The sequence below is a fragment of the Epargyreus clarus genome, unplaced genomic scaffold, assembly GCF_041222505.1.
Source record: "Epargyreus clarus isolate Ecla_fem2 unplaced genomic scaffold, WU_Ecla_fem_2.2 ptg000017l, whole genome shotgun sequence".
Lineage (NCBI taxonomy): Eukaryota > Metazoa > Arthropoda > Insecta > Lepidoptera > Hesperiidae > Epargyreus > Epargyreus clarus.
Genome location: NW_027332225.1, coordinates 771,763 through 798,276, shown reverse-complemented (window position 1 = coordinate 798,276; position 26,514 = coordinate 771,763). Strand labels below are relative to the sequence as shown.

Here is a 26,514-nt window from a genome sequence, read left to right as displayed (position 1 = left end):
ACATTTTTGTACTTTGACGTTTAATGTTCGAATAGTTTTATTTAATCCAGTTTATATAAACGGTAATGTTATAATGTAATAAATAATGTAAAAAAAGTCTAAAATAAATATGCAGTTACAATGAATGATATTTGAAGCTGGTTAAAAATTAAAAGGATGCCCGACTCTTAGTATAGATAAAAAAACTTAAGGGTCTGTAAACAGCTGAATAGATTTTGTTCCTATCCTCGTACCTATAGACTAGGTTAGTTTTCTAACAATTACCAAAGTTTCGCCAATATATAAAAAAATGAAAAATATCATACCTCTTCAATCACTCTAAACGCGAGCACCATTTTTAAAATCGTCCTTACACAACTCTAGAAGGTATCATATAAGTTAAATAAGCACAACATTTTGTAGTTTTAATAATAGCAATAAAATTGATTACTAGAACTTATCGATCATAGTATATTCACTCAGCACTTATTAAAAACACTCCATTATTTTCAACTTATCCGAACAGAAGTGACTAAAAAGATTCACCTCACTATTATGATTAATAAAATAATTATTATATTTAAATCAACTCTTGAACAAAGTAGAGCACAGTCGTATCTAATTGTAACGAGAAACTTATCTGACATTGTACAATGGAAACAAATAAAATCACTTAATATTTATCTACCTACTTAAAATAAGGACTGTCGCATTCGTGGGTTCTTCCATGAAATTCCATTCCATTCCATTATAATCTGTGTAATAATAAGGAGTGGCTTTAACATGCAGTACATTAAATCATTAAATTCTATATGGTTGCTCTTATTTGAAGGTGTTAGAAGCCGTTGTGGTTCGACTCCGGCGGCACCACCGCCACACCTATTTTTGCCTCATAACAACAATGTTAAGCGCTGCCGTGTTATGGTTTGGAAGATGTGGTAAGAAAGACATACTTTTCCGAGGCGTTCCAAATTAGGCCACAAATTGGTACATCCATTTCCTTGTCCTACAACAGCAGTGTTAATAGCTGCCGTGCTGCCGAGATCTGATTTCAAATGTTTTTTCAAATTTTAGGTTTGAAGGATAAAATGAACGGAATAGCTACACATATGTTTGACTTTAGAATCCTGTAAGGGGTTAATTTGAAAATAACATGTTATGTTCATTAGTGTAACCTACACTACTACGACACATATTACTTTATACGCATACGGCATGTACCCGCAAGTAAAACTATTCTTGTTATTATTACGGAACCCCAACTAATGACATTATCACTAGCACACAATGATGTGTACACTACACACAAAATATTTGATCACTGTAACGTCACGTATGTCTTCGTTTGGTTACGCAGCCACTGGTTTTGGTTAGTAAAATCTGAGAAAACGACATCCATGGACATTTATAATCAAACCCTTCAACACGCATGGAGCAAATTTCAACACGTATGGAGTTTCTTGCGCCGCTTATTCTCCATAGCGAAATACCTTCCGAAGCGGTGTTAAAATGATGACGTTCAAAAAGAATTTCTATATGAATCAATTTTTAATCGCCATCAACCTATTACTGTCCCACTGCTGGGCACGGGTCTCCTCTCAGAATGAGAAGGATTAGGACATAGTCCAACGCGCTGGCCAGGTGCGTATTGGTGGACTTTACATACCTTTGAGATTTTTTTTAATATAAATCTCTTAGGTATGCAGGTTTCCTCACGATGTTTTCCTTCACCGTTTTAGCAAGTGATAATTAATTTCTAATACGCACATAATTTCGAAAAATCAGCGGTGCATGCCTGGGATTTGAACCCCGAACCCTTGATCGAGAGGCAGAGTTTCTTAACCACTAGGCTATCACTGCTATAATTATGAATAAAAGAGATTTAAATTTGAATGTGCGATAAAACTTTTTATAATATTTTTGAACGGGCATAGAACTACATATTTAGATTCCGATTAAATGTCACAAGACATTGAGTGAGATCAAATGGTACCGAAATACCTCACATAATCAAAAGGTATTGTGCATTCTTCGTGATGCCTGTCCGTAGAAGACTCCGAAAGAAAATTTCCCAAATTTCACACTATGCAATCCAATAGGACTTTTAAAATTCTGGCCAAAGTGATTAAATTAATGTAAAGTGCATAATAATATTAAAGTTCAAACCTGGGTGAGCGGGATGCAGTCAGACCGCCTCTTCGGTCGCATTCTGAACTAAATTTGAGGCGTAAATTAACCAATTAATGGATACAACTGCAATTATTGTTGCAATTAGTGCAATACCGTCTGCACCGTGTCTAGATATCAGGTTAGAACACTGGGTATTTCCGATGAGTTTTCTTACGACATTCCTTTTGGTCTCCTTTTTGTGTTAAATAGAATCTTCAACGATTTTTTTAGTTACAAACAAGTGTATGGAATATAAAAGCCATTAATTTTTAGAGGAGACGAAAATATAATTTTAGAAATAAATTATTAATAGTGTTTAACTGAAGTAAGAAAATAATTTTATGATGAAATTATAAAACGGTTCATGTATACCGTACCATTACCAGGAGTTTTTACGTTTCGACAAATATGACTGTTTTGGTAATTGTTTACGTATTTGCCCATACAAATTCCAATCAGCGCCCCTAGAGGATTGTGTCGGAACTAGGAAATCGTATTGGCCCATCTGTCATGCATAGGGTTTTGAATTCTTTCAGCTTTTAGTTTATTAAATTAACTAACTTCGTTGTAAAAATCTGTATTTAAAAAGCAAATTATCTAATTTATATTAAATTATACTCCAAATTTTATTGTTTATCATTTCAATTCGCTCATCTTTTCAGGTAAAGGGCTCTACCACAGCTCTACACACATGTGACGCCATCTACGGACATTCTTAAGATCTAAATGCCCAAGACAGTATTGAGTTTAGTTCATCGTATATCACTAGATGGCGCTCCTACTTGTCCAGTATCCATAAATTATGAATTAATAAGATAAAACAATAATATAGCGAGTGTTCCAAACTATAAAACTAATATAAAATATTTAAAGCAATATAAATAATGAAAGTTTATATGTCCTATGTTATGTTTTTTATCTAATAATTTTATTCTTATGTATTTTTCCATTCACCAATGATAAACCTTTAAAGGCACCACTCAAAAATACAAAACCTATAGGGAAATAAACTATACATAAATAACTTTAGAAACATACGAAATATTGTACAATGTATTACAATACAATAATTTATAGCACGCGGATGATAAATAATTATAAAATAAGATATTATAAGTATGAGAAAAAGTAACCATACTATAGTAATTTGATACCGACCATACCGCCACAAATTACCGCGCCTGTCAATAAAGTTATTAACCTGTGAACGATCTTTCCTAAACATTTACAGCATTACCTTTCGCGGTCCCGACATTCCGTTACATATTTATTAAAACCTTAATAAGTAAATGAACGCTATTAGTAAATTCAGTAAATAAGTCATTGGTCACACTTTATCGTCAGAAGCAATGACTTATTTATTTGTATGTTTATAAAACTTGTAATTACTAAATTTAACAAGATAAAAATTGTCACCTTTATATGCCTGAGTTTTCATACCATAATATTATCAAAGTTGTATGAAGAAAACAGAAGACCTAACAGTGGGTTGATGCTGATTACTAAGCTAACCAGCTCTATATTATGACAAATTGCAATATGCTGACGGACAAAGCCAAGATTACGCCCTAAGACCATTCTGAGAGGAAGCCTATGGCTGGAAAAGATAGGGCTACGGCAGCCTTGACTTACAGATCTAATAACAACGTAACTGTTTTCTTAACCAACAAGCATAGACTCTTAGCCCTATATACCCTATATTAATCAACAACATACACTAATTATTACAATTATACAATTATACAAAATTCGGTAGGTAGACCTTGGAATCCAGAAAGTTGTTGATGCTCCCGGAGCTGTCAGAGTTGCTGCACTCCATGCTGTCATCGCTGTTGCAGAGGCCGCTGCGGCTGCCACTGCTGCTCTTGCTTATGTCTGAGTCTGACTCTATCCAGAGAGGTGATCGGTACTTGAACTTGTGGGCAAAGGCATTCAGCTTCACTTCGTTGGTCATTGTAAATTTATTTCGTACCTTTTTGAAGTAGTGAATGTAATGTAGAGTTCGGGAATTTTAATTCTGTTAGTGCTTTTTAATTATGGTGTGGTACATGGTTCTTTTTACTAGAGTCCGAAGCATAATTTGAGTACTTCACATATTTCTAAGTGGTTATATAATAATCTTGAGTGGATTGGAATAGCTTGAATTTAGGCTATACTTTTATCAAATTCAGCTTGCGATTCCTTACAACATAACTTTTCTTCTTGTAGAAATGTTATCTTCAAACTTTTCAAAGATAAATGAGGAAATAATTCTTATTTTTAAGTGTCGATATAATCTTTAATAAACTGAGAACTTTCTTTGTAGATTCACATCATCGTATCACACATTGATAAGATATTTTCATCAAAATAATCCCTAAAATCACTTGTTGTCGTTCACTATTACTCTTATGTTTTGTTACTACAATTTGTATCACTTCTCACTTCCAGTTTCCCTAAAATTGAGTTTAGTTGACATTACTTCTTACTAGTCATATCACTAAAATCTTCTTACAAATGGATGACTTCTTACTAATTTATTTATGCACTTAAAACTTCTTCTAAATTTTTTATGTTCACTCAACTATTCCACAAGATATTTTTACCGCTCTCAATTCCACAGGATGTATTATTTGTATTACTAGTTCACTGAACTCTTCATGAAAATGTTTTTATATTCTTTAATTATACACATTTTCTCTAAGACGGTCCAACTTCCTTACTGTAGAACAGTCTTCCTTAGCTCTTCCTATACAACATTAACCACGGATCGGAACAGTTCTAGCGCATGGTCTTGATCTAGGATCACGGGCACTCCCGAGTGATTGGATGTAGGCAAATAGGCCGCGGGGGGACTCACAAGTGTTCCGTATGAGAAATTTGCAAGTGTGACAAATCACGTTCAAGAAAACAAATTAAAAAAATTCTGGGTCTTATCTACAACAATTACAATTATTTAATCCGTCTGTTTTTTTTTAATTTTAATGTTGTTTTCTAAGCTCACGCTTTTACTATGTTATTTCCAAAATTACGTAATATAAAAGGGTTTCGTCAATCTTTATTACTAGGTAATTTTAGAAACGGTTGTATTGAGTTTATTATATTTTTATGATTTCTCTGATATAGGGTCACGGCGTAAAATTTGAAAAAAATATAAACACGAGCGAATCCGCGGATGAAAACTGTCTGTATGTTTAAGATGAAGCAACATCGTATGGGTATAAAATAATAAATGACTTTACGATTTATGAGTGGAAATGACGATCTCATTCAAGGTAGCGTTAATCCGTAGATTGTGTGGATTAACGTTTTTTTCTTAAGTGTCGCACCTAAACCCCTCTAATCTTAGACAATGGTGTTGTAGTACTAAAACCTACTCAAATTTCTAAATACTAACGTTGAAACTTAAGTTAAAAGACCTTGTTTTAATCAAATAAGTCACATGTTCTTAAAAATGAGAAATACGATTGTTTAAATAAGTTAACATGCCGCGCTAAAGAAAGAAAAAACCCTATATGTTTTTTTTTTTATTTCCGACTTAACGTCTAACATCTCGTATATAAAAATCTATCGAGATAAACAAAGCCTACTTATATCGCAATGAATAAAATAATATAAAGGACTTACTAAAGATTTTCTACATCTTGAGAATTTACGTTTTTTAAGTAATAAAAATAATTGGACCCTTCCGTCCAGTGAAAACAAAAATAATTAAACAAACATAAATAACAGTAATTTTAAAATAAATGAATGAATGTGGGTTCCGTGATCTGGTCTTAAAATAAATATCTAAGAACATAATACTTATAATAAACGGTATATTTATAGCTGAGTATATAACGTCGGAGGTCGCTATTGCACATCCCACTACAGGATGTCGTTGTTCAATTTGGATAAGTTGTGTCCAGACGGGACCTTCAGTGTCACCTCGGATCTGTGACCAGTACATACCATGGGCACCCTTTTATGTACTCGTACCTTTACGATTAGATTAAAAGGTAATAGAAAGATTGGAAATAACATTAATACAGGTAAGGCAGAGGCAGAGTTCTGATGCCCTGAGATGCCAATGTATGACGGCCGATTTAAGGATTCCAATCCTTATGTTGTGTTGGTTACACCTAGCTGTAGGTGGTAGTTACCACTAAGCTCGTTTATTACTACATTTTTACGTTGCTTATTTGTATTTTTTAACAAAAATACAAATAAGCAACGTCTTAGAGTGAAAAGAAATAAAGTAAGCGTACGAGTAGATTAATATTTTCCTACATGTAACTATTACTGTTTATATAGCAGGACTACCATACATCGATGACGTCGATCGGTGATCGATGGTAAATGGGTACACTAATAACTATATAGTAGTGTTATTATTTTCTAGTCTGCATTGTAGCATAGAGTATAATAGTCTTAAAATTGCTAGTGTCAAATTTAATTGATCAACCCCAAGTAGGTTTGAAGCTCTACCTAAAATACCACCTTGGATGCATTACTGCCCTTAAGATTACGTTTTAATGCTTAGCATAAAATAAATGGTAAACTACTTTTACAACTTACTCTTATCTCAGGTATGTTCAGAGCACCTTTGTGGTTCCTCAGGTGATCCGGCGCTGAGGCAGACGGCTCAAGATGTCTAAAAGTGACAGGACTGTTTTGATTTGTCGTTTCACCCTTATCCTTTTCACCTTTATCATCTCTTTCTTCATCAGCAACAATTTTCACCTCAGGAGTCGAAGCACGGAATTCAGGTTGACTTTTATCATCATTGGAATTTTCAACTTTCAACAACATTGACGGCCCTGATCCATCGTCATCTATAAATTTTATGTCATTTGGCGTCCTGTTTCCTTCCAGAATCAACCTTCTGGTCTCCATCGGCATTTCGACATAATCGTGGGGATATGAAGGTATGTCTATTCGCAAATCGGGTTTCTTCCTAACCCTCATTTTTAACGATCCAAAATCCTCTCTTTACTTTAAACTAGTCAATATTGGCTGTACCGTATCTGTTTAGAATCTTTATCCGATAAGATAATCTCTATTCAAGGATGCTAGGAAACGGTAGTCACACTTCGCACATTCATTAAAAAATCTTGACACAATATAAATCTTCCAATGTATACTTTAACGTACGTTCATACTCCACACATTCACACTGTTTAAAAATAAATTAAAATTGTTTATAAGACGTCAAATATTATTTAAATTAATAAAACATTTCACACGTCATAGATCTTATTCGTGACTCTGTTAAACTAAAATAAATTTCTTTAGGGTTATCATATTTACCGCTATCTTTTTTAATGATAAGCGACAATGCGATATTACATTACTGACGAATTCATTTTGTATCGTGTGATTTGATGATTTCTCTAACGACGCAATTGTGTATTTGTTTTACATTTTATTCTAAACTTTTTATATGTTCACAGTCACGTTATCTGATTAACAAAATCTTAAAAGATTATCCGCTATAAAGATCTGATACGCAGTTCTGGATTCGATCCCTAGTTAGATATGAGAATTGTGAATTTAATTTTAAATACTGGGTTCAATTTTGTTATATTATAGAACTAACTGGGAGGTGGCAACTGCCACCCATGGACATCTACAATCAGCTTCAGGAAGAACTAAAATGTTACCTGAGATCGTCACAGATGCGTTGCTACCCCCGAGGGTTAAGTTGGAAAGCCTCGTATAAGTGTATCTGCCTTATAAGTGCTAGAAGAGTTATTTATGTAGAATATGTAGATATATTCTTTACATTTTTGATATAATATTTAAAAGTATTAGCAATGTTTTATGTATACTATTTTGCGGTGTAAATAATGAAATACATATATTTTATTCAATGTATCTCAGATATTAGTAAGTAAAGCGATTTTTTTTAATGTATAGCATAAAATAATTTTAAAAGTTGTATACACTAACTACTATTAGACTTACTATTATAAGTATTAATAACTTTGTCGTCTATATAATTTTTTTTAAATTTATCACAATTATTTCAAAGATTTGTAACAATGACTAACTACGAGTATGTGCTATATATGCACTGTTCATAAAAGTTGGATAAGAATCTTATCATTATTGTTTTATAGATCTTAACTCGATTAACCTGAAAACCGGGTCGGAGCATAATCGTTTATCTATCCTTTGTTTTGTTGATACAGTTAATGATTTTGGAATTGTCGGTCGTTTGTGGTGCCCTCATTTATTCTCACGTTGGCTGTAGAAATTTGGCAAATATATGTTTCTAAATAGACTAATTTGATGAAATATCGCATCGCATTACATATTTCTGCCCAATAATAGCAGTGTTAAACGCTGATGTGTTCTGGTTTGAAGGGCATGGAATGGGAGACATACTTTTCCTAGGCTTCCAACTTAGTCGCACGGGTAGCAAAGCATCTGTGGCCGACATCAAGTAGGAATCTAATCTTATTTGGGGTTGATTACAGACGACCATTTGCAGCAGTAGCCACTTACTATCATATAATTCTATAGAATAAATACAAAAAATAGGCTCTTAATATTGAATTTAACTAAAACTCAAATTTCTAGGTAATGCTTAAATGCAGTAGAGAAAATTTACCCCTTCTATTTGCGTTAGGGGTTGTATGTATAATTTATTATATTTTTATTGTTTGCGTGCACATAGTGCAGACTGTACGGTTTTCAAACATGTATAATTATATAATCATATATAATTAAATAAGATATTATCAAGTGTCTACATTCTTGTTTCTTATGTATGTAACAACAATGAAATAGAGACAGTATCCAGTCTTATTTATTATAACTTACATTGAAAAGTGAGTATCAAAAACTATTCCAGCTTAGTCTTTAGAGGTAGCGGCGCATCTGCGACCGACCTCAGGCAGGAATCTAATTTTATTTCGGGTTGATTACAGAGGTCCATAATTGGTAGTAGTCACTTAATATCAGGTGGGCTACATTCTTGTCTACTACCCTAATATTATAAACAAAATAACTAAAGCTTGTTCAAAAAAACTTACCTGATCTTGCGGGTACTGTTTCAGTTCATCCATATCCAGGTTTGGTAGCGTCGGCATCGAGATCGAGTTCCTCCTCAGCCCTATCCTCCTCTGCTCCTGTGCCTCCTTCTCCATCATGATCAGGTCGCTGGACTCCGCTGCTCCGAACGCTTTCGACGTGCTCGGCGTTCCATCTGAGATGTCAGTAGATTGCGTGCTCGGGCTCGTAGGTTTCGATGATTTGGATGAGTCAGGATCTAATGTAATGTAAAGCGTTCCTTCTGGTGTATCTACGACTATTGTATCGCTGTTTGGACTATGTATCGCTCCTAAGTCACCAGCGTGAAGTTTTATATCTTTTGGTCTACTTTCCTTCACTGTATCTGGTACATTTTCGATTGCTACCTCGACATCTTTCGTCCGTTTCGGTCGAATCGGTTCGTCGGCGCTCACGTGCTGTAATTCGACGAATTCGTCGACGTAAGGAATGGTGGCGTTCGTTCGAATCTCCGGTGAGTTCAGTCCTTGTGCTGCTACGGAAGGGCGGCCTTTGTCTTCCATCGCGTGCCTATCGCATAGTCGTGATCTGAAATGTAAAGGTTGCACATTTTACCTATACTACCTATATTTATTGTCTTTTAAATAAAATTTTGCATGTAATAAAAATTGAACTTTAGAATATAATCGTTTTGAAATTGTTAAAAGATTTGTGACAGTATGTTTATTACATCAGACGGTCTGCGGAAATTGCAAGCCATTATTTTCACCTTTCTACAATCAGTATTAAACGCAATAAAATTGTAATTTTCGCAACATTAATTTTCGTAATCAATATTGGATTGTTAAGAGTATATACCTATCTTACATCCATTCTCCATAAGAGTACATACGAGTAAATATTTGCACGATTACTTCTGAGGACAGTTTACGTACGTAGTGACGTCATTAGTTTGATCAGCATTTAGCTACTGTTTGCCGAAAATGCCCGCTGGAGATAATGCGAATTAGAAATAATAATGTCAACTGTGTTAGCACCACGGTTACGGCCTCAGACTAAATTAAAAAGTATGTTTTTTTTATAATATAAGAGTAGCAGACGAGCATGCAGTCCACCTGATGGTAAATGGCTACTACCGCCCATAGACATCTGTAATCAACCCCAGATAGGATTACACATTCCTACCTGAGGTCGGCCACAGATGCGCCGCTACCCCTGAGGACTAAGCTGGAATGCCTCGGAAAAGTCTGTCTCCCTTACCACACCCTTCAAACCGTAACACAGCAACGCTTAACACTGTTGTTACGAGGCAGAAATAGGTGTGGTGGTGGTGCCGCCGGAGTCGAGTAACAAAGGGCTCTACCATCATTTTTGCGAAAATAAAAGATATGCATATCACAGATTCGAACCCCATAATTCAATTTTAGAGGTCACCATTCACATTAATATTTCGAACTAACGCACATAAATAAATACTTACTGGCTTCTAAAAATAAGTGTAAAAGACGTTTATTCCAATCGCCTTTTATCGATCGTGGATATAAAAAGTATAATTGAACCAAGTGAACCGTATACAATTGTAAGCCCAATTTAAATTGTAATTATACTTAAATACCATCCGTATTTCATTTGTTCAACCCTTTATATATCCACCACGCTACAGGGTAAGTGAAAGAAGCATAAGTCCCCTATAAAATGTTACTAAAAATTTTGTTAGCAGAGTTACTAATTGTATGTTCTATGATATGCAAGATCACGAGGGAAACTGTATTTACCTAACTTAAGTTGTCCGGAAGGTCCGAGTCGTTGTACCGTTTTCAATTGCGAGCCCTATGATGCTCAAAGAAATTGGATGTAGAGAAGGATACTATTCCCATACTTATATTATATTGTAAGTGTCAACTAAAGAATTGTTTTAAAATAAAAAGAATCCGACGGCTTAATAGACTTCGATCAACAATGATCGAACATAATAGCCTCTGTCAATTTCACATTTCATACGAATCCAACGACACCTCATAAGTTAAAATCCGTTCATCTGCACGGGATGTGGGGCATGGCGAAGAATGAAACTTACATAGGCTTAAAGAACAGTACCCTCTAAAGTCGGGTAATAAAAGAAAAGTGTGAACTAATTTCCTTAAAAAATCGCTCATAAGGCCTCAGGTGTCATAATATAAAAGTTTCAATATTCAATACAATAATATTTCCATATGCGTAATATCATAAGTAACCGTAACATTTCGTGTATTATTTTGACTTTATTTCAAAAATTCTTACCTACTCCCATCGTTCACAGCATGTAGATAACGAAGATCACGATTAACACAATCAAAAGAACCGCATAAATAATATAGTCCATATAAAACGTGCACCAGAAACATTTCACGTCTTCACTAGAAAAGCCTGACTGACAATCACACTGCATTTCTTTCCTATTTCTAATTTTCCCAAACATAAGCTTTTCTCTCTTTTGTATTTCTCTAACAACTGAACACATGAGAGCATTCTTAGTTCGTAATTCAATTGAATAATACTAATATTATTAGTATTTCCTCTTAATGTTTCCTTATTAGAGTAATTATAACTGTGTTCTTGATAACTAGCTGCGCCCGCGGGTTCCGCCTTATCACATATGGTTAGTTTAAAGTTAAAGGATACATAGTTTAACGGCGGGATCACGGATTTGCCTTTTGCCTTATAACAACAGAGGATATGGTAAAATTGAGACTTTTATACGATGCGCACCAACTTAGTCCTCAAAGGCTGCCTCTGTGACTAAGGGCTAAATCTGTGACTAAGTAGAGAATAAAGATATACATCCTAGGAGGTTTTACACTATAAATTCATTAATATTAAATAATATACTTATTTTTTATTACTTGTATCGTATCTTCACAAAGTTGTATTTTTTTCTAATATAAGCGTAGCAGGCGAGCATGCAGTACACCTGATGGTAAGTGGCTACTGCCGCCCATGGATATCTGTAATCAACCCCAGATAGATCTATTCCTACCTGAGGTCGGCCACAGATGCGCCGCTACCCCTGTGGACTAAGCTGGAACGCCTCAGAAAAGTATTTCTCCCTTACCACACCCTTCAAAACGGAACACAGCAGCGCCTAACACTGCTGTTATTAGGCAGAAATAGGTGTGGCGGTGGTGCCGCCGGAGTCGAACCACAAAGGGTTCTACCACCTTCAAAATGCAAATGCATACATTCGTAGATACAAGTGATTCGCTGTATTATGCCATTGATTTATTAAAAGCAAACAATTACCCACAATAAACAAATGTATGAAGAGACACTGACTTTTTCTAAGATATAGTTACAGTAAGTTCATTAAATCTTCATTTAAATGTAGATTAGCAACGTTGGTATTATCTACAATTCGTTTCATTGTTAAAAACTGTTTCGTATATTCGTATACATTTTGGTAATTATATGTCTACTTATATTGAAAATTTTTGTGTGTACGTATTATTGTTGTTATAACGTAGACTGTATGAGGCATTCCTACTTCAACCACAGAGTTAAAAGTTTTTATTAAAAACGAATCTAAGACTCTTTAATTGTAACATAAAAATCTACAAATAAAAATGTTCACAAACCTTAACCTCGTAAGAGCATAATAAGAACATTCAATACGATAAATCTTTACTATCAATGCACTATGTTTTTTTACATGAAACATATATGGCTTAGTTAAAAAATACCTTTTAATGCATCTGGAATCCAAATCCAATAAATTAACAACTTTTAAAGACACTAATTTAATTAACAATTGTTATTTTTTCAAAAATAGGTCACATTACTTCACGGGAACTGAAATTATGCAGTAGATATCCGAATTACTTGTCGCGAGCAAATCCAATGCAATCTCAATCGATCTGTGCTCTTGAAAGATAATAGTAATTAAATTGAATGATAATGAGTTTTGTTAGGTAATCAGGGTAATGATCACTACTGCATTTATACTAGTGTATGCGCCTGACATCACTTGCAAACAAACAGGCCATAGAAAATTGGCTTCGGTTATTTCGAAATAATCTAACGTTAGAGTCAATAGAGTTGGAATTATTTAATTCGGGCACATTATTATGTATGTAGTTGTAGGTACTCTTGAGGACTGTTGGAATGCCTCGTTCAAAGCCAAATTTGAAGATGTGGGGGCCCTGGTGCAAGAAAGAAACTGAGGTTCCTAATTATTTTCAGATTTAATTAAGTACTGGCTACAAGTAAAAATATTTTAACTGAGAATGTAGTAATTAAGAATTCGATAAATATTTTCTGACGCTAAAAAGTTTCTGACGCATCCAAATTTTTAAATATTATTTTTGTCTACTGTGAGGGCTCCCTCTAGTGGAGGGCCCGCGGCAGCAAGTCAGCCGCGCCTCCCGCAAATCTGACCCTGGACTCGTATCCCTTTACACTCTTCAAACAGAACACAGCTTGATACCCAACATTAAACGCTTTAATAAATAAATAAATAAACGCTTTCTACACTCACAGCCCCACACTAGCATTCCCTGTGTCGTGGGTGCCATGGACACACACATAGACAAATACACAAACACCCAGACCCAGAAACAGAAATCTAAATTCATCATTAAATATCTGTCTGGCCGGGGATCGAACCCGGGACCCATTGCGCGTCAGACCGGTATGGTGGCCGCTCCGCCACGCGGGTCGTCATTACTGGTTAAAAGCAGAAATGCGTAAAAATATAAAGATTTTTTTTAAAAGACAGAAGTATTGCCTGCCCTTGGATGATGCAAGCAGAATGGGCCAATAATCATGGGACTATTGCTCATCAATAATTAACATGGTAAGTTTGTAATTGAATTAGAACCGAATTGTTGCGAGATGGGCTAGAAATATGCGAAAAATTTACAAATACCAGATTTCGTGTTTTAGCAGAAAACCTTTAGGTAACATATTTCTTTAAATATAAGAGTAGCCGATGACCATGAACTCCTCCCTCCGACCATCAGGAGGGAGACTGCTAGCTTAGTAATTTGACCGAGTCCCGTACGGGGGGTACGGGACTCGGTCAGGACTAAACAGTGGGGTTGGTATAATTATAATATTGTCTCATTATATTATAATATTTTTTGTAATATTATACTATTATGAAAGAATATTAAAAGTCCGGAGGTATTCACCCCCTTGACAATTTGCCCGGGCAAAGAAGGTACCCCAGAATAATCCCTACCCACTCCCATATTGCAAAAGCGGCATATGAGAGACCGGTGGGTATGAAGTCCCATCTTAGCTTAGCCATGAACTCCACCTGACTACGACTGTTACACATAAACCTTTGTGACTAATTTCATATAGAACAGCCTGTACTTGCAGCCTAACACAAATGCGTTGCCTCTCCAGAGGTCTAGATGTTTCATATATATCATGGACTGCAAACTCGTTTGCTACTCCAACCTTACATAAAAACTTGAACTTCAAAACTTAAAACGACGGAACTCGCGGGGAACAGCTAGTTATAAGAATTTGTAATTTTTTATATATCTATTATGTAAATAAAATTTTGCTGACATGGACTATACATTGACTATATAACTCTTAATTTTATGATATAATGGAGAACACCGTGTAGGGCTCCTCAAATGTAAATCTTTTTTTTTAAATTTAACCTAAAATGTAAATCTTTAATCTAAAACATTACGTGCTAAAATACAGTTGGATTAAAATAATCCATTTTTTCATTATCAAACCTACGCATATGTAGGTTCTAACCCAACAAAACATAATGTAATGTGTCGTATTATATTACAATTTTGCACACATACCACCTCCCCCACACACTCAATTCATGGTAATTTTTTTGTTAATAGAGAACCTATAATATTGAAACTAAAATTACTACTATGTTACACTTGATTTAACACGTTCCGCCGTTGAAAAGTTAAAAACAAACTAAGTTAAATTTAGCGTTTGCCAATACACCGGTAAATTAGTCATTACTAACTTAATTCGCGAGGTAACTGACGAAAAATCTTATCAAACTTGTCAGTTGGTATTGTCGGTACTTAAGATGTTCGTATATTAAAGACCTATGAGTAAGACGAAATGTTTTTAGAAGTACGAAATTTAAGATGAAATAAGCCACGTTTAATCTTCTTATGTACAAAGGCTTCCGTGCGTTTCGTCGTCAACTGTCCCATTGCTGGGAAATATCTCAGAGTGAGAGGGGCATAGGCCATAGTCCATCGTGCTGGTCACGTGCGATTTGGTAGACTTCACTTTTTTAAACACTCAGGTGTAAATGATTCCTCACGTTGTTTTCTTTCGAACTTTAAGCAAGTGATAATTAATTTCTTTTTTTACGTGCCTGGGATTTGGAACTGTGATCTTCGAATGAAAAGTCAATCCTTAACCACTAGGCAATCACTATCCGTGCGTTTGACTATCTAAAACTCCGATAGTAGATTATAGATTTCTTACTTGAGATTTTAACGCAATATGTAATTTTTGTATTCCTGAAGTTTTACGGGAACAGAATAAAATATATATTGTATATTTTAAATGTTAATATGTGTCCTTAAGATTTGATTGCGCTGGCGCCTCCTTCACACTTATTTCTGCCTTATATCAGCAAAGTAAGTATAACGTATTGTGATTTGAAGGGTATGTGGTATAGATGTTCCGATGCAGTATATGCGCGGAGGGTATGGAGGCAGAAGGCCTGGCCGTCTGTTGACAGAACGTTTGTTGCGCACGCGCCGCACAGCAGCCGCAACACACTGCGCTGCGCCTGCTCTAATCAATCGCCTGCTTTTACAGATGCCTAATGTTGACATATTTCATGACAACCTTACAAGATTTATAAATGTATGTAAAGTATTCTTGAGCACATGTAATGTTTTAGGTTACGCCTGTAAATTACATGTTATGTTATGTTATAAATAAATAAATAATAAGGTAGACACACTCATTAGTTATACAAGGTGTTGAAATTTGTTCTGAAGGACAGCAATGTATGTGTGATCGATGGTTGTGACTTTCCAAGGAAGAGAGGTTATCTATTAGTCGCATATATTTTTTGTGGCTTTCATCCCGTAAAAAACGCCAGAATTCTAGACACATATTTTCCAAATATCAAGAACCGTTAGTCAGTCCGTTATAACTTGTCTATATTAAAGAAAAACATCCATCAGTTATTAAGTCATTAGTTTAGTAGTCTTTAGTACAACATACGACTATACAAACAAACAGATATATTACTCATTTAAGTATTGATGTTTTAATAGTTAGTTTATGTTTGCCAATATATGTTTTGGTGTCGTAAAACGAGTAAATGACCACAAAATATTTTGAAATTACAGAAAGAGAGACAGATGCTTCTAACATTTATTTATATTGTTATGTAACAATTTCAACAGGTACGACGTACTTGTGATGTTTTAAGTTCATCTTATGGATATGTAATCAACACTACTCCTGAGGCCTTAGTTGTGAATCCTCGGAAGAGTAAGTCTCACTTACCACACCCTTCAAAACAGAATACAGCAGCACTTAACACTGCTGTTATTAGGCAGAAATAGGTGTAGCGGTGATGCCGCCTAAGTCGAACCACTGAGAGTACTACCGGCTTCAAAACCACGTTCACCGTAGACATAATCTGGGAATCTGTATGAATACTTAAATATTTCAGTAATAGTTCCTCGTTATAATAATAGCATGCTTCAGAAACGATCTTGTAACATTAAACTGATGGTTCGTGCATGTAAATATCTCGGCATTACGGTCGTCGCGCTGTAATCGTTATGATTTATTTGAATCATGTGCCATGTTGACGTGGGAATCCAGCTAAGTTAAGCTAAACAATGTGTAGTTAACATGAAGGAAACAGGGTTTAAACAATATATTAATATTTTATATTTTTTACCCGTTTGCAGAGGGTAATGTTTTTCGAGCGTATGTATTTATGTCTCATTCTTTAACCGGCCTACAGCCCAAACGGCTTGACGGATTTTAACATATTATGAGGTGGCCTTGGATTTGACTAAACGAGATATTGTCAAATTTCGATCTAGGCAATATGACATACTTTCAGTTAAATATTGCCTTTTCAGAAGCTTTTCAGTTACATATTTTAAGGAGTCTGGTTTTTTTACATATTTACTTGTATATGAATGATTGGTGTAATAATACTTATCGACTGCTTTTACAGTCTACAATGTCCACATGAAGAAATTTCGGGAAAATTCCCTTAAAGGGTTTCCTTTTCCCAATCGTACAAATAATTTTCCCCAGTAATTATAGATATATTCAAATAAATATGAATCGTCGCCGAATGCTGGGCAAAAATAGCGGCCCAGTACGAAGGGTTAAGTACCTATAGTGTACACTGTATAGTTTGGTAGACTTGGAGAACTTTTGGGGAACTGCTCAATTCTCATTGAGCATCTATTAACAAGCGTAAAGTGGGACTTAATAAAATGTCAATTATGATAAAATCGTTCTCATGTTCGTGAGGATCACGCGCGGGTGCATCGTATTAGCATGCTAATGAGGCCTCGGATGAACAATGCACCCTGTAGCATAATGTATGCTAATAGGAAACATATGGCCAGTAAATGCGTTACTCTTCTGGCTAATCCCGTTGCAGGATGTAACTATTAAGTATAGGGCTGTGACTGTGATAAAATTGTTAAGGCTTGGGTGTGATTTTAAAATAATTTATTTATTTCATATATATATTATAGATAAATCATCGTAGAATTGAGGGATTCGTATAAACGGTTAATCATGCAACTACTATCGTCAATTCATTACTCTCCCACTTCTGGAAATAAATTACAAAGACTTGTGTCTACGGTTCAAGTTGTCCGGGAAGTGCAGTTTGATAATCTTCTTCTTGTTGGTAGATCCCAAAAAGAAGCTGAACTTTATAAATGTCAATCATAATAAAATCGTATTAGCATGCTAATGAGGCCTCGGATGAACAATGCACCCTGTAGCATAATGTATGCTAATAGGAAACATATGGTCAGTAACTGCGTTACTCTTCTGGCTAACCCCGTTGTAGGATGTAACTATGAAGTATAGGTTTGTGACTATTTTTTGTTAGTATTATAAGCCGTGATAAGCCGTGAGTTGAACTAGTGATTTTTTAATATTTTAAGGGTAGCATGCGAGCATGCATTCCACCTCATCTCATGGTAAGTAATCAATCCCAGATAGGATTAGATATTTCTACCTGAGGTCGGCAACAGATGTGCCGCTACCTCTGAGAACTAAGCTGGACGTTTAACACTGTTGTTATTGGGCAGAAGTAGGTATGACAGTGGTGCCGGCGAAGTGGAACCATAGAGGGTTCTACCACCTTCAAACGCTAAACACAGCTGTTACTGCGCAGAAGAAGGCGTGCTGGTGATAGCTAGTCAAACAAGGATGGATCCTTTCTTCTTATTTAAATATAATTTAAGAAACAATTTATCCTGCCAACCTAATTTATCACGACTTACGTATTATTTTGCGGTTAAGTGCACACTTCTATTAAGTGCTTAATTAATTCCACCTGTTGAGAACTAATTCTATATCAACAATCCTTTTCAAACAATATAGGTACAAAGTTGTCTCGAATATGAATTGGTACAAAATTATTGTCTATTCGTTTCTAGTTAAATCTAAGTGTTATAAAATAACAATACGTTATGTTAGTTGTATCGTAGTTAAGATTTTAATATTTCTTTGCTAAATGGACATTAACCCCGGATAGGACTAAGGTCAGCCACAGATATTTTGATACCACAGAGGACTGAGTTGGAACTACTAGTCCATTATTAATAATCAGTATATTCAATACTTTGCCTCATAAAGATCGTTATTTAACAATCTCTTCATACAATTGTCATATTTTTTATTGTTTAACCACACGATTAAGCAGACATGCTACCTGACGGAAAGTGACAAAGAAGTGACAAAGTGACAGTGATCGCCACCTATGGATATGCATCACATGGAGTCGCCAATCCATCGCCGGCATTGGATAAAAGCTTTTTTGCACCTTTTTTGGAGAGCCAATTATCAAATTTTGATCTATGGTAGGTAAAAAATGATTTATTAATTATTATTGTTAACGAGCGCAAGTGTCGCTCTTTTAGACTTCTATTTAAACCGAAACTCTATTAAACCGCATAATATTTTCGGAGTAAGCTTCAAAATATATCATCACAAACGACTCTACCTTTTAACAAAACTCACAAAACTAAAACAAAAAATTAAATTACAAAAACAAGGTTGTTAACCGACTTCATAAAAGGATGAGGTTATAATTTGCTGTGTATTTTTTACAGATAGAAAATTATCGCCTCCAAAACCGTCACATACGAGCAATACATCACTCATATTATTTGACCCGTTCTTTAAAAACTGAAAAAATATGACACCTTTTAAAATAGAGATAAATAAAAAGCAGGTGGTAGAACTATTAGTGGATCGAATCCGGCGGCATCACCGCCACACCTATGTATGCCTAATAACAGCAGTCTTAAGCGTTGCTGTATTGTGGTTTGAAGGGTGTGGTAAGGGAGACTTCTACGCGGCCCTCTAGCTTAGTCCTTAGGGGTAGCGGTATAGCTGTGGCCGACCTCAGGTAGGTATATAATGTTATCTAAGATTGATTACAGAAATCCATGTGGGGCATTACCCACTTACTATTAGATGGACTGCATGCTTCTCTGTATCCTATATTATAAAAATAAAGAATGTGTGTATAGGTATATAAAAAATATAAGTGATAACACCTACAAGTATATTTACATACTGATTCACACAAGATTGATGTGCACGTGACCTTCCTTCTGTGCGAGATTTTAGATAAAGATTGTTAATTAAGTTATTAATTCCTTACGTAGGTTTAGGGATATAATATATTATACTAAGGTGCCATTGAATCCTTGAAAACATTACTAAAGTGTGAGTTTCAGATCAAATATTATAATTAGTGCTCTTATAGTGGTAGCACTATATTATTATTGGTCAATATCTTACTTACTGAATATGACTTATAAGAATAAAGTTTATAACTTTTACTTCGCCAAAACAGGTCCTAAATTTCATCATTAAAATTAAATGAAAGAAACAGCCAAAAGCTGAAATAGTAACAATTACAACTATAAAATTAACTCTTCACAAATTGTTTCGTTTATAAAAGTAGATCATGAATCTCCATAATTTTATTTCAAAAGTTAGTATGTACCTTTAATATAAATCTGTGTTAATTACTTTAAAATTGCGTATAGCCACCTAAAGATACATTATTTATTATAAAATTTACGTAAGTTGATTAGGTATATGGCGCCACACTTTTAAATAATTTCATAAAAATATACAATTTTATCGAATAAAATAAGTTTAAAAAGTCCAAAATGTACGTACAATGTACACCAAACAAACGACGAAACTCAACTTTTAAACAACTCTATGTATAGCATGTCAAAATATAATAAAGTACACCAATATAAATAAATGAATAAATAAAACCTACCCTTAACCACACAAGAAGCTTCCACGTACGAAACTGAACCACTAAAACACTGCACTAATTTACTAAACTTTATTACTATTTTTTTTCTAAATTTCTATGTTAGCGCGCAAGTTGTTAAGAGCGCGCCGCTCCGGTTAATATGAGGCATAGCAATAAAGGATGTCCAGTGTAACGCCATAACCAACATATTTACTTATTGTTTCGTACATAGTTACCTGGCTTTCGTAGTACAGGCCTTATTTGGGGAACGGACCGCAAAAATTAACCAAAACGCAGACATTAAAGAGTCATGTAGAGACATATAAATTGTTTTCAAGATTATTGATTAGATATCGTGTTCTAAAGTGATTTTATTATTTGTACGATGTAAGAATAAAATATTTTGAAAATATGAACGCCCGGAAACGGTTGGAAAATGGAAATTTGTACAATTTCTACAATTAACAATATAAATATTATGTTATATTTATATTGTCAAAAAAAGGCTTAAGTTTCTTTAAAAAAATAATTTTTATTTATACAAAATAAACAAAGGCTTTTATCTTACGTACTCATAGTGATTGAATTTAGTTAAATCGATTATAAGGAATTTTCCACACAGGCTTAGAAGCCTAATACTTACCTAATAGGCACTAAAAGTTAGGCTTCACATGTGGTATACAAATTAATTTAATGCCAAAAAAAAATATTCGAACAATTTCATTTTAATGTAAAATGATGTACCTATCATTTTAACTTCTGTGTTATTGTTTCTTACGTCATAATTTAAGAAACAATACGTCATTTCACAAATACGGAATTCCCTTATTTAGCTCGTTTTACCTTTCAGGGAATAACAACATGATTTTATTTTACGTATATAAGTGTTTATGTAACGTTACTGCGAATAATTACAGTAATTCATTAGTTAAGTCAAGATATATTGTTCTATAGAAACTTATGACACTTGTTCTTTGTTATGTCACGTCTAGTTTTAAAATTAATGGATTTATTAGAGATAGGTAAAAAATAAAATCGTTGCCATGTGCCGTATAGCGCCACTCTCTTTTCTTGGATGTCATGAGAGGAGACTAAGAAAATAAGTCCTAGAGATGGACAGTAGCGTATCAGTACGAAATTATTAACCTACCACTAACCGTATCCAAACTAGCAAGGGACTCCGAAATATATATAAAAATCATAAACTTTATATATCAAAAACCGATATGCCAACCTCAGACAGAACCCTACTTCAAACCTATCAGATGTTGGGTTGATTACAGATGTCCATGAGCACTTGCTTGCTATCAGGTGTACTATATGCTTGCTTACGCTACTCGTATATTATAAACCTATTTTTTTAACACCTATGATATAATTACAATAATTATAATATGAAACTCATTCTCAGCGAATCGAAGCTTTACAACGTTCGTTTACAAGACACCTAGCTTTCCATTCAACTGGAATCTCCCATATGGCCACTTACGACCTTCGACTAAAGCACTTTGGAATGATGTCGCTCTATAATCGCCGTTTATTGCTTGATGTGTGTTTCCTTAAAAAGCTTTTATCTGGTGATTTAGTCTGCAATAATCTGCTTAGCAACATAAGTATTAACATCCCTTACAGATATCCGCGTAATTACGTTAAGAATATCTTCTATATTCCCAGGAGCAGGACAAATATCCTCAAAAACTCTCCGATTTCTCGCGTATAAATCAGTAAATGCGCTATGCGCTAAATACAACCGATTATCAACTAAGAACGTAAATATTGATATTTTTCACGACACTATACTCAACTTTAAAAAGAGGCTCATCTCTCTTCTCTGTCCTGAATAAGCCATATATATTTTATTTTTGTTTTTCATATGTATGTACTTAATATATGTTTATTACTTTTTTTTTTCAATAACATGTTTTCAAATTTGGCGATTGTTGTACACTCCAGTAAGTGGCATGCATACTGGCCTATATCTTGTGAATGTTACTTATATGAATGTTTGTATGTTATGCTGTTGTTGTGTCTAAAATAAATAAATAAATAATTACTATAAACCTGATGGTGAAATAGAAAGTATAGTTTATAGAAAATTATTATTACCACTTTTTTAAAGTAGCCAAATCTTCGGTTACCTATTAGCCCAATGTAAGTGATAGGTGCCTAAACTACGTATGTAGGTATGTATCGTATGTACCTATGTCTCATTCTTTGGCACAACCTACAGCCCAAATAACTTATCAGATTTAAACATACCTATGTGGTGGCGTCGGATGGAAGTTGTAAGTTTTATAATGCTTAATTGTAATTTTATTTTTTATTCTGGGTCAACGACAATGTTGTTTTCCCAAGGTAATGAGGTATTAAGCGCATAGCGACCCAGTTAAGCCTCATTCCCGTAATAAGTCACGTCTGGAGAGGAAGTATTAATTTTACACCCGAGACGGTGGCACTAGACATATTTTACTGTAGGGCTGATTACACATTAACTAAACTACCTACCTATCTCTTACATTGGCTTTTGAATTTACTGGACTTTTATGCTCGACGTTGCAGAGCTTAAGTTTTGCAGAGCTTTATTGGAATAGTGTGTTACTGGCTAATATCGTCTATACCCACGATTATTATTATTTCAGACAATATACAAACATATTTTAATATATTTTGGTATAGTTCAAAAAAGACTTTACAAAATAGCAATTTTTTTAAATTTCAAATTCAATCATGGCAGATATAGTTACCGACTTTTGTCTTTATGACGTTTGATAATTAAAAAAACTTTAAATAATTGACGAAGAAAAGGATCGAAAGATCGATCGAAATAGGACGTCACACTCTCCGGGTCTCTCATATGCTAAGGCAATGTTAACATAAGGGCGGTGGGCATGGAATTTCATGTGAAGAAAAGGAGCACATTGCCGTCATATTTATAATCAAGAAATAGTGTTGAAGTAACTTCTACACAACCCCAAAAACACACCAACACTTAATACATACCTACTATTGTTATATCGCAGAAAAGATGTGGTTATGCCCCAGTGCGAAGGGTTCCATAAATTTATATTAATCTTTATACCGTGAACACCATACTTTACAAGAGTATCAAGTGTCAACCATCCGTTTACCTAGATCGTATGTTTTCGTAATGCCCTATTGTGGGCAATTGTAAAGGTTGACAATTGAAATACACGGACGACCTTTGGTATAGATTGCGGTGGAATATCTTTCATCTTCCTCCTTATCATTTTCAATTCGTTTCCTTATAGCTTGGTCATATTGCATGCCTTTCCGTTTTTATAACGAAAACACCGATTAAGCAAATAAGAATATATTTTGTCATAATAAAACCGTGAATGATGAATCTTAGGAACTTTACTTTCTCTCTCGTGATTCAACTCCAGTGGCACACACCTAATTCTGTCTCAAAGGTGGTAGAACCGTTCGTGGTTAAACAAGTCTAGTGTAAGAGGTTTCTGCCTAATTAAAATAGCGCTATTATGTTGATTATAATTGCGCGTCTATAATACACACACATAGACGAGATATTCCTACTTATTCATCAGGAGTAGCAACGCATCTGTATCAGACGTCAATTAGGACTCACATTCTATCGTGACTTGATTGAAAATCTATATAAGCGACATAATGAATACATAATTTAGACATTTGTCTGATCGAGGATCGAACCTGGAACTATGCGTCACACAGTGTGATAGCCACTGCGTCATCTAAGTCGTTCTACCTATATGTAAAGTACATGCAAACAGTGAAAAAAATTCAATTTCGTAACACAGCATTCGTGCGCACCTTAAAATCTCGCATCTCCATGATTACCAACAAATCATATTAAACGATCGTGCGGGGCTAGTTAGACGCTCGTTAACTGCTCATGTGAGCACACGCATTTGTTACACTAGTGCTGCGTTCCGGTTTTACCTGCTTTAATTTGACCTTTGACGGTGGTAGAAAATTAAATGAATATTATAATTAGGTATATTTTTAATGAGGTATAGTCCGCACTAAACTGCAAGTCCGCTCTGAAGTTGTTGCGAGAAAGTGTAGTCATACAATTTGCTAGGGCGATGCGATTCATTTCTAAATTCAGCTCTAGCGACTTAATCGGAAGGGACAGTCCGCCCCGGACCTCCGATCCTGGGGGGAACTTTTTACACTAGGCCTCCATTCAACTGTCCGCCCCGGGCCTCCGACAATCTTAGTCCGCCACTGACATTCTGAGCGGACTACCAATTTTACGCGGACTACATCCATTGACGATCGAATCCGGACACAAAACCTATCCAGTTGTAAAATTTGTATTCCTGTTTTTACAATGAGGATAATTTTGTAAACGCGAACACGTTTCGGGAATTGCGATGTCAAATTCCGAACGGGCCGATTGTAGAATGGGGATCAATATTTGTTTGTGTTTTAAATCAAATAATAATTATTTCATTTTTCTGATCGTAATTAATTTTCCTATGGTCGAATTTAAGGGAAACTATCGGGTTGATAAAAAACTTAATAGATGGATGGTCAAAATAGACTTAAGACAAATGTTAGCTATATACCACAAGTTTGTGTATATACCTTTTTAAACATATAAGCATTAGATTTTATCACCTTTGTCTTTCAAACACTAAACGACACGGAAGCAATTAAATAAAAGACCACATAATTTAGTACAATTTATTTAAGTGAACTATATACTGATTAGTTTACACATACAACTGTGATTCATACAATAATCATATACCTATTACGCCTCGTCTTGCATGTACAAAGAAGACAGCAATACATTTCAGTCATTACTTCTTTAGTTTGCCTCATCACCCCTCCTTATTGCACTTTAGGTACGTCGTATATGGCTATCTCGTTCGCTACGAGTCGAACCAATATGGCCGCTGTTGCTGTCCTGCTCTCTCTGCCCATACAAGACAAGGACAAGTGCTATTTCTAAGAGAAATTGGAATGTACATCATATAAAACACTACTCAAGTGATAATTTGCTTATGATATTATAATATAGGATTTTGTCTCTTAATATTGCTTTGCGGTTGCGTTAACGTTTTCATATTATTCAATCCGACATCGGTATCAAATCGTAAAAATATCCTTATACTCGTAAGAATAAAAATGTTTAGATTTAAAGTACATTATTTTTTAACACGACGATATATTTTCGTCCGATACGGTATCGGATCAGATGATATGTAAACTTCACAGTGATAATAATTATGAGTATGTATGCAACGATACTTCAACATTATTTTGTCTTAAAACTTAAACACTTAAAATTGTACAAACATCCTGAAAAGGAAACACTTAACATTGTTACCGTTGCATACATACAGACATTCGTACTAAAGCGTATATCGTATTTATAAGATAATATTTATTTACGTAGCGATGTAAAAGCTATGATTTCAAAGTCTACAAAAATGTTTTATTTCTTTTTTTTACATATCATTAAAGTTTAAAAATAAATTGTAAAATTCGTTATTGGCTTACACGTGACTATTACTAAGTTATGTATAGTTTAAATGTTATATTATTTTAATAGTTCACATTAGTCATACATCAATTCACAAGTTTAAAATTCACTATAATAATTAACCAAATTAACACCGCTACAGAAACCGTTATTTATTAAGCAATAACATTACTTATTATTCGAATCGTTATAGATTAGAATAAAATTCCGGCCAATCTCATGCTGTCTCTGCCAAACCATATTCGCATCTCTTTCGCCCTGTATAATGTGACGAAAAAATATTTTTAAATTATTACGCCTAGTGGGTTTATAATATTCTAGTAAATATACGATTTTCTATATGTAACATCTTTTTATTCACTTGGCTACTCAAACCTTCGAATAATAAAGAGTAAACACAAAGTAT

General features: G+C 34.5%; 1 protein-coding gene across 5 annotated transcripts in view; it reads right to left on the bottom strand.

Annotated features, from left to right (window-relative positions):
- Nucleotides 1-20,773, bottom strand: part of LOC140749272 (myogenesis-regulating glycosidase) — a 37,511-nt gene extending 16,738 nt beyond the window's left edge. The window contains exons 1-2 of one of the 5 annotated variants that reach the window (XM_073082317.1): nucleotides 20,636-20,773; nucleotides 9,147-9,711 (exon numbers count right to left, since the gene is read on the bottom strand). In XM_073082317.1, coding sequence (XP_072938418.1) covers nucleotides 9,147-9,686 — 540 coding nt within the window. In that variant the 5' untranslated portion in view covers nucleotides 9,687-9,711; nucleotides 20,636-20,773. Of the gene's footprint in view, nucleotides 1-3,910; nucleotides 4,898-9,146; nucleotides 9,712-11,403; nucleotides 11,608-12,839; nucleotides 12,965-20,143; nucleotides 20,235-20,635 lie in introns of those variants that run through there. The other 4 variants (XM_073082316.1, XM_073082318.1, XM_073082315.1 and 1 more) reach the window with 4 other exon arrangements.
- Nucleotides 20,774-26,514: the final 5,741 nt, after the last annotated feature.